This window comes from Haliotis asinina, chromosome 12, assembly GCF_037392515.1.
Source record: "Haliotis asinina isolate JCU_RB_2024 chromosome 12, JCU_Hal_asi_v2, whole genome shotgun sequence".
Taxonomy (NCBI): Eukaryota; Metazoa; Mollusca; class Gastropoda; order Lepetellida; family Haliotidae; genus Haliotis; species Haliotis asinina.
Genome location: NC_090291.1, coordinates 29,850,092 through 29,866,284, shown reverse-complemented (window position 1 = coordinate 29,866,284; position 16,193 = coordinate 29,850,092). Strand labels below are relative to the sequence as shown.

General features: G+C 38.9%; 1 protein-coding gene across 7 annotated transcripts in view; it reads right to left on the bottom strand.

Moving 5' to 3' along the window:
* Positions 1–16,193, bottom strand: part of LOC137257954 (piezo-type mechanosensitive ion channel component 2-like) — a 109,597-nt gene that overhangs the window by 18,513 nt on the left and 74,891 nt on the right. For 5 of the 7 annotated variants that reach the window (XM_067795473.1, XM_067795469.1, XM_067795468.1 and 2 more), the window contains 15 exons: positions 15,284–15,457; positions 14,217–14,246; positions 10,790–10,921; positions 10,147–10,347; positions 9,045–9,246; positions 8,702–8,803; positions 8,387–8,549; positions 7,327–7,512; positions 7,119–7,176; positions 6,411–6,510; positions 5,848–6,001; positions 5,326–5,486; positions 2,685–2,809; positions 1,828–1,899; positions 114–219 (listed from right to left, as the gene is read on the bottom strand). In XM_067795473.1, coding sequence (XP_067651574.1) covers positions 114–219; positions 1,828–1,899; positions 2,685–2,809; positions 5,326–5,486; positions 5,848–6,001; positions 6,411–6,510; positions 7,119–7,176; positions 7,327–7,512; positions 8,387–8,549; positions 8,702–8,803; positions 9,045–9,246; positions 10,147–10,347; positions 10,790–10,921; positions 14,217–14,246; positions 15,284–15,457 — 1,966 coding nt within the window. The remainder of the gene's footprint in view (positions 1–113; positions 220–1,827; positions 1,900–2,684; positions 2,810–5,325; positions 5,487–5,847; positions 6,002–6,410; positions 6,511–7,118; positions 7,177–7,326; positions 7,513–8,386; positions 8,550–8,701; positions 8,804–9,044; positions 9,247–10,146; positions 10,348–10,789; positions 10,922–14,216; positions 14,247–15,283; positions 15,458–16,193) is intronic. The other 2 variants (XM_067795470.1, XM_067795474.1) reach the window with 1 other exon arrangement.

Here is a 16,193-nt window from a genome sequence, read left to right as displayed (position 1 = left end):
TGTGGTAACATAACAAACTAAGCACAGGGAGTTGCAGGACCTTAGAACCTCTGTCTGTAAGAATAAACACAGTCAATAGATGAAAAGGACACACAGACACACTATGGCCTCACCTTTCTCTGGAGCTCCCTCTTCACTCTCGCCTTCAGTCTTGGTATCTGCGTCACTGCTAGGGCCAGCCTTAGGACCTGTTGTGGGGCTTGTTGGAGAGCGTTCACCCTGGAAGAAAACAACCACAGACTAACAACCATCCATAAATATATATAACTCCTTAGAATACCATAAGAGTGAGTGAGTTTTACGCTACACTCAGCAATATTACAGCAATATGGCGGGGGTCTGTAAATAACTGAGTCTTTGCCAGACAATCCAGTGATGAACAACTTAATGGTTCAAGTGTTCGCATCATGCTGGCAGCCCAGGTAACTGTGAAGGTCTGGGTTAGAATATTCACTTTCCCTAACACAGTAAAAAACGGGATCAGGTGGTCAGGTTCACTGATTTGGTTGACACTTGTCCTCGGTTACCATGAGCACGATCAACACATTGTATTCAGGACATCCAGAAGCAATTGACCCATGAAGGTTCCATGGTAGTATAGGCCTTCAGCAACCCATGCTTGCCATGAAAGGTGACTTGGCTTGTCGTAAGATGTGACTAACAGGATTGGGTGGTCAAGCTCGCTGACTTGGTTGACACGTCATCAGTTCCCAATTGTGCAGATTGATGCTCATGTTGTTGATCACTGGATTGTCTGCTCCAGACTTGATTATTTACAGACTGCTGCCATATAAATGGAATATTGCTGAGTGCAGAGTAAAACTAATCTCTCTCACTCACCTAAGGTCTAGGTTGCTATGTATAGGAGAAAACACGCTTCCGAAGTTTTGTAAGACAATGTAAAACCAGAAGGGGAGGGATTTCCTGACCTCGATGGTTTTACATTGTCTACCAAAACCTCGGAGAAGTGTTTTCTCTAACATATATGCCATCAATGATGGGTAATTACAATGTAGATGATCATTTAATGACGCTACATAACAATAACTGAAACCCGTGTAAAATCAATTTAATGACAGTAACTATAAGTAGATAATTTAACACCTTCGTCGGCCCAGTGGCCGTTCGGTACAGTGTCTGCCTACAAATCTGAGACTTTCAGTTCAAAGCTCACTTGGGTAATTCTTTGTAATATGAGCTTAAACCTGAACAATATTTTTCAATTATTTCAATATCTCACGTATCATTTGAATGTTGATGTTCATATAAAGTTAGGAAAAGTAAAACCTGGGAAGCAGTCCTACTAACAAAAGTAAAACCTGGGAAGAGGTCTTTCTATTGAAAAGTAAAACCTGTCCCTCCAAATAACCTGTGGTTATTCTGGGAAAACAAGAGATGACCTAATATATAGTGAGAAGCACCCTTCAGGTTTATATGACTGTTGTAAACATTACGATGGACATGAGTTGTTTGTTGTTAAACGCAGCAGTCAGCAATTTTCCAGCTGTGGGGTGGCAAATATAAATAATTAAGTCTGAACCAAACAATCCAGTGATCAACAACATGACCATCGATTTAAGCAACTGAGATAACAGTGATTGGGTGGTTACAATGGCTGCTGGAAAGATAACTATAGTTACCACCCGGGATGATGTGTTACCCGTCTAATGTAGCATACTGTACAAGCAAAGTATTCTGGGTGAATGTCTTGGTCACATAACACTGTGATATTGCTGGAATATTGTTAAAAACCCAACTCACTAACTCAAGCTGATGGGGCTCCAAAACAGGTTCACAGTATAAGCTGTGTACTCCTGCCAGACTCACCTGGGGATCCTCCTGGCTTTTGGCTTTCTGTACAGCCGCGTCAGTCCCTGAGTCCATGGCTGTTGAGATCATCTGCAAACAGCAGACAAACAATTCCTTAGTTATACAATGTCTTATTATACCTCACACAGACATAAGAGCTGATGAGTCCAGTAATTATAACAAAGCACTTTCAGGAACAGGAATGCAGCATTGTAAAGAATTTTGTTGTCATTTACTAAGTCATATAATTTAACATTTAATGGGGGAGTGGTTTAGCGTAGTGGTTCACTCTTCACCCCAAAGACCCAGGTTTGAGTCCTAATATGGGTACAAAGTGTGAAACTCATTTCTGGTGTCCCTCGTGATATTGCTAAATGTGATCTACAACAAAACTCACAGACTAACATTTGACACTGTGTCCATGTGTGAGTGAGGATTTATGCTGTTTCACTATCTATTCACTGATACGGATACATCACTACTGCCATCCCAAATTGGTTCACTGCCATTGGATACCTTCTTTCAAGTGAAAATATCTTAATGCTGTTGAGAACTCTTCAATATCCCAAATAATCAAAAGGGAACTCTGCCTCTTAACCTAAAACTAGTACCAAAACACACCTCTTACTGAACTATGTTTGATAAATCCATGTACTTTCTTGTATATATGAACTGTGACGTATCAGCACTTTGGGCATTGCCTTTGTGTGGTGGGAGTCAGCACTATACAAATACTCTTAGGATTATTATTAACATTATTAGGACTGTTTGCTGCTAGGTTAGCAAGATCAAAATAATAAGTTTGTCTAGCTGCCAGGTAAGCAAAACCCTAATCACAACTTTATTGCTCATTCCCGAGACAGTACGGTACATACTTGTAATGGTCCCATCTTGGCGCTAGGGTCATCTTTGTCCTGTCCGAAGGTGATAGGGTCAGCCTGATCTGGTGCCTCGTCATCCGAGTCGTCATCAAACAGGTAGTAGTCACCAGACCGTATAGCTGTCGCACAGAGAAACACTTCTGTAGTCCATGTAAACAGTGGTCCATACATGACAAGACAACATTACGAGTTAGTACGGCAAATAATTATTATCCTACCTGTCCCTTTCAGGTCATGGGTTTTCGAACAAACACACTTATTCATATCTGATATTTGTGTGCTTGCATGGCACTCAGTTAAAATGTACATCGACAGAAGACATACTGACTGACAAATCTGTCAGTTTGCCGAAGATCAATTTTTGGTGTTTGACTTGAATGGTTCACAAAGTGTCCGAAAACCCACATCAAAATGTTACCATGATATCATAAGACAAACACAATGGTTAGAGCTAGAGCTTGTTAGACGTTGTTAAAAATCTGACTATACATTCCCAGATCATTACATCATTAGTGGGAAAGTGACCATCTTTACATTATATTTACTGTTACATCTCGGGGAAAAGTGGCAATTTTTATGTTAGTAATTCAAACTGAAAAACATCTATTATCATGGAGGAAAGTGGCAATACTTTCGTCGACACTTAAACTAGGTGTTGTGTAGGGAACGTGAGGCATTCTATGTTCACACTTCAGGTTAGAAAACACGTAACGGAAGATGCAGGATCATAACTACTTATTGTTGTGTAGTGTGACGCTACGGAGCAGGAAGGTTGGGATGAATGCACATTAGACTCCGATCCATGGGGTCTGTGGCAGGTTGTTGGGGCAGAAATGTACATCTTATCACCACATGATGTCATTTACGCCATAATTTTATCTGGATTTAACCTGGGCAAGCAGACAACTGTTTCTCTGTTCTGCATCACTACTGCTACTTTAACCCTATGGCACGCATATTTATCCTTAGGATTGAGGATGGATTCAGGTACCGCAAAGCACCCTCAAAAGCTAGAACAGTCCTGAAAGATGGGACATAAATCTGCCGTGAGCCTGACTTCCCCATGGATCTGAGTCTTACAAATATGAAGATGAGGCTTGCATACTTCGCTCACTCTTCTCAAAGCAAATGCAGGATAATGGAATCATCTACAAGCTTGCAGTTCTCACATTCACACCATGCGGATGAAATGGTCTACATAATAATACTGCCTTGTGGTCATAATGAAATGTGTCATCATACACCATCCATGTGCTGGTACACACAATGGCTGTGTAAAACTCACATTAGACATAGTCATCAGTTTGTTGTAAAACTGTTACATTTTAACACATAAAAATATACTTTAGAAAAGTAGCAGTACTTAACTAAAAGCCTTGTAACTAATAAAAAAACTTAAAAAATGCAAAGTAGCCAATATTTGGCATAAAAAAGCTTACTACTTAAAAAAACATGTATCATTTTAGTCACATATTGTCATTGATCATGACATTAATATGATCAGATGTAAATAATGTAAATTATGTAACAGTTGATAATGTGTTTACTTTGTACTTTGAGTCAACAAGTGGGGCCATATACAGATCATTGTATCACAAACCTGAATTAATAACACAGGACTTACTTGTCATGTTATTTAATGAGACAGTCATGATTGGTTGGATTCTTATTATAATGAATCCAGGATTCATATCCACATTATGCAGATCCTGATTTGACTAAGGGTGACAACTCTGCACAGCTAAATCCTGCACAACTGAGCTACCCATGTCCCACTTGTCATATCAAGCTGTGTATCACAAAGCAGCACAGTTTGCTGTCCATATAATTCATCATAGGACTTTAATCCTGCTTTGAACAGTGTTTCAGGCATATCAGAATGTGTCAGCTTGACAATGGTAAAAACAGGTTATACGTTCACCATCAATACAGGTATGGTGCTTCATTTCATGAATCAGTCTGAGTTAAAAAATTCAAGTCAAGTGGATCTGGGTCATGAATTAGTCTGAGTTCGTCAAGACCAACCTATGAATCTGGACCCAGCTAAGGGAAGCAGCTCTATAGAGCCTCCCAGGCACCTTACTGATGCATACTGTATTCTAGAATCCACGACAACGTGTGCTGGCTTCACAGACATTACACACAAATCTATTACCCTTGAAATTACAAAAGCATAAATAAGAGAATACTGATATTTAATACAATATATTGCTTGACCTCTTATTGCCAAATGTATAAAGGCTTTACAACTACATCTACACCTTGATTATGAGGGTATGAACTGTACGTTGCTATGATACATTGTGATTGGATTGGTTGCACAAACTTGTTCAAACATGGTTTGGAGTTTGGGGTGGTTACTACAGGTGTGATGAACTCACACAAGAGATTACCATTCTTTGTATGTTGCTACAGCTAATAGGCAAGCAAAAATATAAACTGGGCAAAAATATTTCAAATAATAATATACCTTCATCATGTGAAATATTGGAATTATTTTCTGAAAAATAAACAAAACAAACCAGTAGAAAAATGCAAGTTATTTGAGTTTTCTCAACAGCCCGGTTGTGTCCTGCAAAAAGATATCACTCTTATGAGCAGACATAGTGACAGATGGCATCAAACACAGTCTCACCATCAAAATGGTCCTCTGGTTCCCGGAAGTTCTTCTTGAGCTTGGCCTGCTTTGCCTGCAGGTTCTTCATCTTCTTCTTGATGTTCTGGAGGATTTCAGCTTCCTGGGCATTCTGGAGAGCCACCTCTCGGATCATGATTCTGTTGATGAGCTCTGCACCTCTGTGCAAAGGTACGAGAAAAAAACTGTTAACTGGTGCTAGACTAACAAGTCTTTTGGGAAATACATCACTGATATAGTATGCACATGTTACTCTGCCTAGACAATATGGAGTTTGTGGTACTAGATAGCCTTTTGGCTGTAACCAGGAGGGTTGGCAGAAACTTATTTGCCACTAAAGTTCCAAAGGGGTGATATGAATCAGATACTGGCACCTACTAGTCTGTGCTGTTACAGGGGAGAAATGGAGTTTCCATGGTGATATAACAGGATTCTGGACACAAACTGTCCAGAAGCCTCAAATAATGCAATAGGGATTGATGTTATAGGGAGTCCAGTGCCTGAGGTATGGGCAAGTATTACCTGGATGCCAGTCGGTTCTGTGCCTCCAGCTCTGACACAACATGTCTGAAGTAATGGCTGCTGTAGATGCGGCGCTGCAGCAGCAGGAAGACAAAGCAGATGACGTCCCAAGTGAGGCCGGTGTTGTCCTCTTCAATGGTACATTTACCAGCAGCTGAAACAACTCAGATTATTTATTTGACATCACCAGTGGGAAAGTGAGTTTAGCTTTATGCAGCAGAATTTTGCAACTTTCAAGCTATCTGGCTGCTATCTGTAAATAATCGAGTCTGGAACAGACAATCCAGTGATCAACACCATGAGCATCGATCTGGCAATTGGGAACTGATGACATGTGTCAACAAAGTCAGCGAGTCTTACCATCCGATCCCATTAGTCGTCTCTTACACCAAGCATGTCGCCTTTTGAGGCAAGCATGGGTAGCTGAAGACCTGTTCTACCAGGTATCTTCACGTCACTAAATGGGAGAGAAAGCACAAGACAACTGGAAACAAATGACATTACTTCTACTTAAGAGGGAATTGCACTGTAGAACATGCAGCACAGACTAGTGAAGAACTCACAAGGCTTGACGATGGTGGAGGACAGACAGTTGACACCCAATAACTGAATCAGCCAGCACTCGTTGACGGCCAGTCGATCAATGTACACACATCCTACCAGCTGGAACACACAACATGGCATATTTGAGGGAGTGAGATGATATGTTAGCGGTTTTCTGATTAGGTAGCGTGAATTACAATGCAAACCACATGACTGCACAGCTCAATATGACAGATACATTAGCTGTTGAGCCAACTCCAGAGGTAAACATCTACTGAAAAAAAAATAAGTTAGGGATAAAGGTATTTTCATGATTGATATTTCATCAGTATGTCAATGAATAAATAGATCATTGTTCATAATTTCAAAATTTACATATATCCCTAACTATTTTTGTCCAGTATACATGTCCTGCTCTACTTCAGGCTGATTAACTTGATATTGTAGCAGTGACCTATAACAGATACAACTGTAGTATATTAGTTACACATTACTGTGTATCGGATCTGGACCACACAATCCAGTGATCAACAGCATGAACATCGATACAATGGGATACAGTGACATGTGTCAATCAAGTCGGTGAGCCAACCACCCCATCCTATCCATCACCCTTTACCACAAGCATGAGTTAGTGAAGATATATTCTAACCCAGATCATCATAGGTAATATTTATCTGGAACAGTGAGACAAAATTTGGTGATTCAGCTCAAAGTATGATATTTACCTGTAAACCAGCTTTGCAGAACAGCACAAAGAATGTGTAACCAACTAAGAAATTCCACCTGAAAAGAAAGAACTCTGAGTTATGCTCTTAATCATGTGCTTAACCATCAGACAAGTAGTATGTTTTCTATTAAGATTTACCACAAGGACTTCTTATGGTTTCTAACAATATTTTAAAGCACGGGGATACACAGTAATATGTTACTCACATTCTCAGCAGTTTCCTCAGGGGTTTGATGAGTAAGTCCTGGCCGTACCACATGAAGCAGAATACTCCAATGACATATCCCATACTGAACAGGTTGATACGAGCCGTACCGGTGATGAAGACGATGGCAAGGGTCACCCAGAACATGTACTCAAACACAGCATACTTGACAACATCTAGGTAGGATCTGGCAACAACAGCAGGATATTACTATCAATAGTGTACAGTACTGGTCAGTTATTACCAACGCCTGGACAATGGGATGTAAACAGAACTATCCTCACTGTCAGAATTGCCTCTTGTTGATGTTTTACTCCTAAAATGAAATATGTAATAAAAAGTGTTTGTTTGTTGTTTAACACCGCACTCAGCTATATTCCAGCTATATGGGTGCAGCCTTTAAACAATTGAGTCTGGACCAGACAATCCAGTGTTTGACAGCATGGGCATTGATCAGTGCATATAGGATACAATGATACATGTCAACCAAATCAGCAAGCCTGGTCACACGATCCCGTTCATCACCTCTTATAACGGCATGGGTTACTGAAGTCCTATTCTAACCCACATCTTCATGGCTAAAATTTATCTGGAATGGTGAGACAAAACTGGTGATTCAGTACAAAGTGTGATACTTTAACAAGCTTTGCAGAACAGCATAAAGAATGTGTACCTGAACCTGTTAGTAACGTCTTACAACAAGCATGGGTTGCCAGAGACTAATTCTTCACAGGTTTATTAACATTGAAACACTACTGTGTTAAGCTGTAACGGTTCTGTGGAATTACAAGTTTCGTCTCGGCACAGTCTTTTTTAATCATTATTTGCTCTTGTGTAAAACCTCATACTACACAAAGTATCTATTAAGGTTCAACAATGGTGTTTGACTTTACATTTGATTTGTATCAGCCATATACTGGTCTCAGTTGCTTCATTTGAAAGGCATAATACAGACTCGTCAGTACAGTAATACTCAACATCAGGCACACTGGACCAGAGGAAGCCATCGATTCAAGGAGTTTCTCTGCATATGAGAAACTCTGCATAAATGATGAACTTACTTGGATGAAGTGGTGAAGTCTGGGACAGGGATCTCCATGTTGGCTTCCACTTCAGGAAGTATGTCCTGGTTGTCCCCTCCTCCATAAGCCTCGCTGTCAGGGCCACGCTCCACGCTGAACACCCGCCATTGAAGACATGCAAACAACAGCTGAAAGAAGTCCGCTGAAACAGCAAAGAAAGACAGTTTTCATACAAAACACATTGCCTCATCGATAATGGAAATAAGATGGTCAAGTTTGCTATCTCAATATGTCATTTTACAGCAGTGATGATGAATTAAGGTTGTTGTGTGTCTGTATAGTTGATGGACTCACCGACAAGTTTGAGGGCATGTGGTGGCTTGATGTAATCTGGCAGAAACAGCCACTGCTCCAAGTTAGAATCAGTGATTTGAGACGTCATGTGCCAGGGGTAGTCTGAAAAAAGCATATACAGTTATCTCCGTTTCACTATTGTAAGGGTTATCTCCCTTTGAAAGCTGAACGGCAAAATATTTTGCATCAACAATTCAATCGTACAATTTTCAACTAAATCAACTAAGGAAATGTTCAGCTCTTAAACTGGAACCCTAGACGAAGTTTAACAAGTTTAAGTAAACTGTCACTATCGCTGTGTTTTCACAGTGACATACAAGACTTGAGTATTTGTCAGACTTACTGATACAAAGTCCGAAGGGGAATCCAACACAAGACATGAATTGTACAGGAAGAAGTATTGTGAGCACAATCACATAGAGGGGCCAGACACGTGCATTGTTACGCCGACTCATGAACAGCAATATGCCCATTAAGATGGCATAGACAACTGCGTAGGCATCCACGCGAATGCAGATGGTGATGGCAGACATGATGTAACAGATCTGAAAAAGTTGAATTTCACAATTTTTTTACACCTGCAGATGGTTACCTCAAGTTAACAATTTTTACTTTCAAGACCCAACCGTTTAACAGTGTATAGTCAATCCTTCTGTATCCTTGTGAAATACAACTACTTGTCATTTGTACAACTAAAAACTTCTCAATCAACACTCACCTAATTCCTGCTTAATATTACTGTATTTCCTCCAATATGCACCCGGGCGCTTTTTTTTCTTAACTTACTTCCAGACCTGGCACTTATTAGAGGCCTGGCATTTATTAGAGACAAGGCGCTTATTGGGTGCACCGTAATTAACTGTTAGTGAGCGTTACATCAAACTTAGGTAGCATTCCTTAAAAATCTACTTTTGACACAAGGGAGAATACATTTATAAAGAATGTACCCAGCACTTAATAGAGGCCCAGTGCTTTTTTCTTAACACTGCTGCTTTACTCCCAGCACTTATTAGATACCCAACACTTATTTGAGGAAATATGGTATCTTAATTAAATGCCTTGCTATACAAGACAAGTAAATTTTGTTCTTTACATTTATTATCAAGTATTGCTTTCTCAAAAATTGAACCATTCCAAGTACTTGGAACTATGAAAGCTATCAACATGCAATGCCTTTTAGAAAGTGGACAAATGTAACAGATGTTATCACAGATCGGTATCACACTTACTTAGTATGGTGTAGTTTCTACTCAGTAGAATGAGAGTTGATATAATATACACAAACTTTATTAGCAATGGTCTAAAACTCTCTATTGAAATGTCACACTCATGAAATAAAAAGGTTGGTATGCATAGTTTATCTACATTGCATTTTCTAGGATAAAAAATGTAACTCGAAGACGTTTGAGTTGATATTATGTTAATAGGTGCTCCATCATACTCACTTCCAGTCCAAACTTATAGAAGAGGTAATTGGCAAAGTATTTGAGACAGGAGGAGATGTTCTTGTCGGCTTCCGGTCGCTTGATGTCCTGGAAGATGATGCCAGGCCGAGGGCGTTCCACGTTGGGTTTGTTGTAATACTGGATTTGGTGGTAGCGAGTGATGCTCTCGAACGCAATTATAATCAGGATCAGCAAGTAGTACTGCAACAGACAAAGAATAATGAAATAATCTGTACTAAACTTACACATTGGATGTAAGGTGTTAAAATTACATCATGTTGTGCTTATGTTGATAAAATTATTAACTGAAACCTGAAATCATACTGATTGAGGGTAACGGTTGTTTTACAGTTTTCCAAGTGACGAAACAAACACTAATTGAGTGACTGACATTAGATTTATGCTGCACTTGGCAGTATTTCAGCCCTGTAAATAATCGAGTCTGAACCAGACAATCCAGTGATCAACAGCACGAAAATCAATCTATGCAACTGGTATATAACCACCCAATGCCATGTGTTGCCTCTAAAGATAAGCATGTGAAGCTGAAGCTGAATTCTAACTAATATGTTTGAGGGACCCCCAAAGAACAACTGTGCGTGTACGTGCAGCTCATTCTATTCATTCAAACAAAATGACTTACTCTGATGTAGTAAGCGATGGTCACTTTCAGGGTGCTAATTTTTGCCAATCCCACCCATATTGCATTGTCCACATCCGTGACGTTAAAAGTGCTGTTGACAACGATGCTTGTGTTGCCAAAGTCAGGGCCGTTCTGTAGAACAAAACATAATTACAACACTTGTTAAAGCAATATGTAGCATCACTGAATTCAACCAGAATGGTTTCAGAGAGGCTCATCCATCAAGCTGGTACATATATAAGTAAAACTATTTTCACATCATTGTTTGGGTATTTCATGACATAAAATTTGGAAATTACACTTTGTGTACATTTTGTCAACATTCGATGTGTACATTTTTTCAATATCTGAAAGTGCTACAAAATAGAAAAGACACCAAACTCAACCATCACTTGATATGGATGTCACACCATCTCAGAAACAATTTTGTTTACATTCAGTGATGTACATTAACACCCTCCCTCCTGACAAGACCAGGTAACAACATTGCAAGATATCAACAGGAAATGTAGAGCTTATAATTACTGAATTAGTACTAGGCAGAATGGTAGCAGACAAAATGATAAGATTAGTACACTATAAATTATTCCTTGGTGTTACGTCCACTACTGCATTACTTGGTGAGCCTGACTAACAATATGCAAGTGTGTATTAATTATACGTCAAAGTTTATTCCATCTAGATATCAATACAAGTGAGTCCTAATAAGCCTGTATTTATATAATTTCTTACATTATGAATTTTATGATTCATAATCTATATATATATATGTATTGATTGTGCATATTAGTCAGTTATAAATGTCCAGGGCTCGATTTAACATCATACATGCAGAAGATCGGTACTGGGTGGGAGATGTTACTACTTATAACCTCCTAGCTCCTCACAGGCAGCTTGGGTTATACCTAAAAATTATTATCATTATTAGGTTTTACAGATTAAGATCAAAATGCAGCAGAAAGAGTTTGTGTGATCCTGGCACAGTCAGGCTGGGAAGGTTCATCATTAGCTCAGGGCCCTTGTTCCTTCTACTTGCAAAAAAAAATAGTCCTTATTTCTACATGCAACCAGTACATGTCAGACTTTGTATCTGCCTTACTAAGCAAGTGAACATCACAAGGATCTAAAACTAATACACTGTATTTACCAAATCACATTTATGTTTCTATGTTTTATGTGTAATCTGTTCCTTGGGATGACACTGGGCACTTCATGATGACCTAAATAACTAGTCTGTGATGTTGTACAGCAATATGTTTTGATTTTTGTGAAACAGCCCAGCTCAATTACTTGGTTCATCAAGTGTTGTTTCATATCATGAAAATTAATCATTGTAGAAACGAAAGTCAATAAGAACATTTTTAACCATCCCTAACAGTTTGTTCAACTGCTGATAAAGCAAAACAACGAAGAAAACCCAACTGTTCAAAGACACTGGGCATACACTTTGGTTAATCTTAGGAAGGCATGACATATTTCCACATGTTTCAGTGATTTCATCCGCAGTGATGTCAGTGAAATAAAAACATGGAATTTCTGAATTGTCTCAAATGTCCCATATTAAACACATCTAGAGTAAATACATATTGTGTGCAACCTGAAAACAAGTGCAACCTTTTTTTATCTGGTGCGACCAGGTTTTGATGTCACATGCATCCGATGCAAACTATTTCTGATAACTTAAATCGAGCCCTGGCGATTACAGCTGGACAGAACACAACACTGTCCAGTTGCTGAAAAATTAGTCGGTCTCACGTTACACTGTGACCATGCTTGCATGCAGTATGGTGTGAGTGTACCTGCCACTGACAACACATCTCACCTGGATGCTTGTTTCACAATCTACACGTTACTACACAATGTATCTCTCAACACAATGACAACCATGCACATTCTGGTAGTCTTGTCCGGAGTCATCCAGGGACAAATAGTCAGTAAAGCTGTTAGCTTATTTCCAGTTGTTAACAGGTCGAAATGAATCAAAACTAACACCGTCTGGAACTAGTGTCTTTAATGTCACTTTGCAATAATCCAGCTATATCACTGCAGATGACACTTCACATATCAAACCTTGGGTCTTCAGCATGACTAGTAAATACACTAACCAATGATAAACAACCCTGAAGATTTATTGGAGCATAATTGCTTGCTTGGAGAATCAGGTTATAAAGCCTATAACAGAAGAGTGAAACACTCAACATGACCCACCCTGTGGTGATCATGTGTCATCATGTACAATAAGGCAGACTGTGTGCCCTCTATAACATATGGTGGTCTTTCACACTGTCGACCACTGGTTTATGGTGTGTCACAATGGTATAGCTGGAATATACTTGCAAAGATCAAACAAACTCTGTGAATGTTAAGGTTTAACCATCAAAAGATGATTAAGACAGGGACATACGGACACAGGGTCACTTCTGATTTCCTGTACAGACCGACACATCTACAAGACCCTTCGCCTGGTATGTGTTAGAGCAGGTGGAGTCAGTATGTCAGTGTGTTATGTATGCTGACCAGATGATTAGTTCATGCTGAGGGTCTTGGGCTAATTACATCTAACTGAAAGGTTTATTGGTGGAGTATGGTTTGAGAAAATCTCAATAGATACAGAGATTTTATGCCAGTTTGTTAATGCTGTGTCAAGACCTGACAACCACTCTTGAGAAGCCAAACAGATGATGGCCAGTCAATGATGCATCAGAGTTTAGGATAATCAGTGGTTTTCTGATATAAAATAACCCTGCTGTCAACATAAGATGTAAGAGTAAATATTTCCTATTGTCAGAAGAAATGTTGCATCTATTCACAGCGCCTCATTTCACAGAAAGAACAGGGAGTAACATATTTGCAACCAAGTCTGGTCATTTCTATTCATCATTCAAACTGCCTGTTCATGTTACTTTTGAGCAACAGATACACTGGGTAGCATCTGCATTCAATGGCTTATAAAGTCTCACTGAGAATTTCGAAACCCCCACACTGATTGGCTGAATCCAAAAGTCACATGTCATGATCCCAATGGAGGGTTTTGTCAGATCCTAACACTGGCAGTAAAAGATCTGATCTGAATGGATTAAATTAGATTTCTAACTGTGATCATAACTTGAACATCAACATAATGACAAATATTACTTTGGAATGAACAAACAAAAACAATTCAACAATAAACATGGTAAAAATTTTAAATGATAATTTCATTTATGCCTCACTTGAATCCAAAGCATTGTTGTGTTTCAACCGAGACTATAAGACATAATACTCCACAGATTACTAGTATACCTTGTCATGTCAAACATAGACAATGTTTAAGTGCTACACAATGCACATCTAAACAGGTGTTTACAGGTAAAACACATCTATAGCAATGGCACATGCAAAGCCAAAACAACAGATATAGCTGCCAGCAGGCAGAGACATAGCTTACACTGGGGACAAAAGTGCCATTTTCATCCAACTGAAAGTGCAAGTTGTTAGAGAGAACTGGTAATATATATCAAGACAGAAGATATAGACAGAATACATACAAACAGAGAAGAAATCCGGATAATATCTGAGAGGGGGATCCTCCATAAAAGCTTCAAATCCCTTCTGGACCAAGCTTGCCATATTTGCTACCACTTCACACACATACAAAGAGAGTGGTTGGAGTTTGTAAATGTTCCTAAAAAGCATCTACACATCTCTAGAAAAGAAGGGATTTTGTTACCTGTGCATTTGTGAAGCAAATATATCACTTCACAAGTACTTGTATATTGAAAATTCAACAGAGGGACATGGGGGTTGAAATCAAGAGGTCAACAGACACAGACACAATATTCTAAATAGGAATATGTCCTTCAAATGCAACATGAATTAAGTAAAGTCAATAATTATCTATCAGAGTAATTCTAAGGTGTTTTGGTAGAAGTTTCACTTTCTGCGAAGTCTTATACATTGTACAAGTAAGAAACTATTGTATACTGACATATTTCTGTCAGTATATCATGTCTCATTGAATGGACATTATGCCTTCTTGAAGTTCTTCACATATAGGCAGTAAAATGAAGTGTAAAGTCTTCACAGGAGACAGGACAAGAAGATGCAAAGTGGTGTCAGAGTTAGTTCATTCCGTTCAATTGCAGGTTAGACTGGTGTCCACTTGACACAACCCAACCCCCCCACTCCCAAAGATGCATTTGTTTTTTTCTTGTTCAGTATATATCTGTCATAATCACCTGGTACATCAAAATATATCTGCGACATTTCCCTCCAACATCCTTCTACATAAATCTGACACATTTGCCCATAGGTAATATATTTGATACTGGTTAATACATGATCAAGCTTTAAATAGATTTTCTCCAAAACTTTTCACAATGAACATCAAGTTCTATCATTGCTACAACTTTAACAAGAAAGTTACAGAGAACTTGCCTACAAGGATTTTTCCAAATATGGAATTTGCAGTTACAGACTTCTCTCCAGCAACTTCACCATACACATTGTACTTACAGTGCAGCTAGTGATCCAGAACTCAGTCTTGACAATGTTTAACTGGTACATCATTTTGGCTAGGATGACCAGAGACGTCCAGATCATGGTCACATGTGACAGCACGATGTGGATACGAGAGATGGGTAAGATGATCGCCATCAGGATGATGTACACTGCGCTGATAGCTGACACCTTCAAATAACAAAATCAAGCCTTAGAAATCTGTTTTCGGGGGGCTATGTTAACCCTTAAGAATTGTCACAAGTATTTCATGATAAGACGGACTTATTTCAATTTGCACAAATCACTGTCTACATTTGATTCAACTAACATTCCTCGTACAACTACAATATCTCACCTAAAAAGTCAGCAGTTTGCTTAAGTTGCCTTGATGGCTATTTGACATGGTGAAATCATTATTTTGGTTTGTTGTACAGCACCGCACTTTGCAATATTCCAGCAATAAGATGGCAGTCTGGACCAGACAATCCAGTGATCAACAGCCATAGTGATACAATGAGATGTGTCCACCAAGTCAGCAAGCCTGACCACCCAATCTCATTAATTGCTTCTTATGATAAGCATGGGTTACTAAAGACCAATTCTTCACGGGTATAGAGGTCAGTATGTGTACTTTATTAAACAACACACATTTTACAGGCAAACTTTACAAAATGGTGCTATCATACAAAAACAGATCTGAAAGTTGCTCAGGCAAAAATCTGCAGATTATTAAACAAGTATCAATAAATATGGTGAAGATATACCAACATTCACTCTCAAAATTCTATGTGAAACCAGTGAATACAGGATTAATAACACCATGTAACTATATTGCAACTTAATTTTCTATACATAACGAGGCTCAACAACTGTACTGATTTCGTTACTATGGAAAAGAAATCAAAGTTGAACTTGGAATAACATA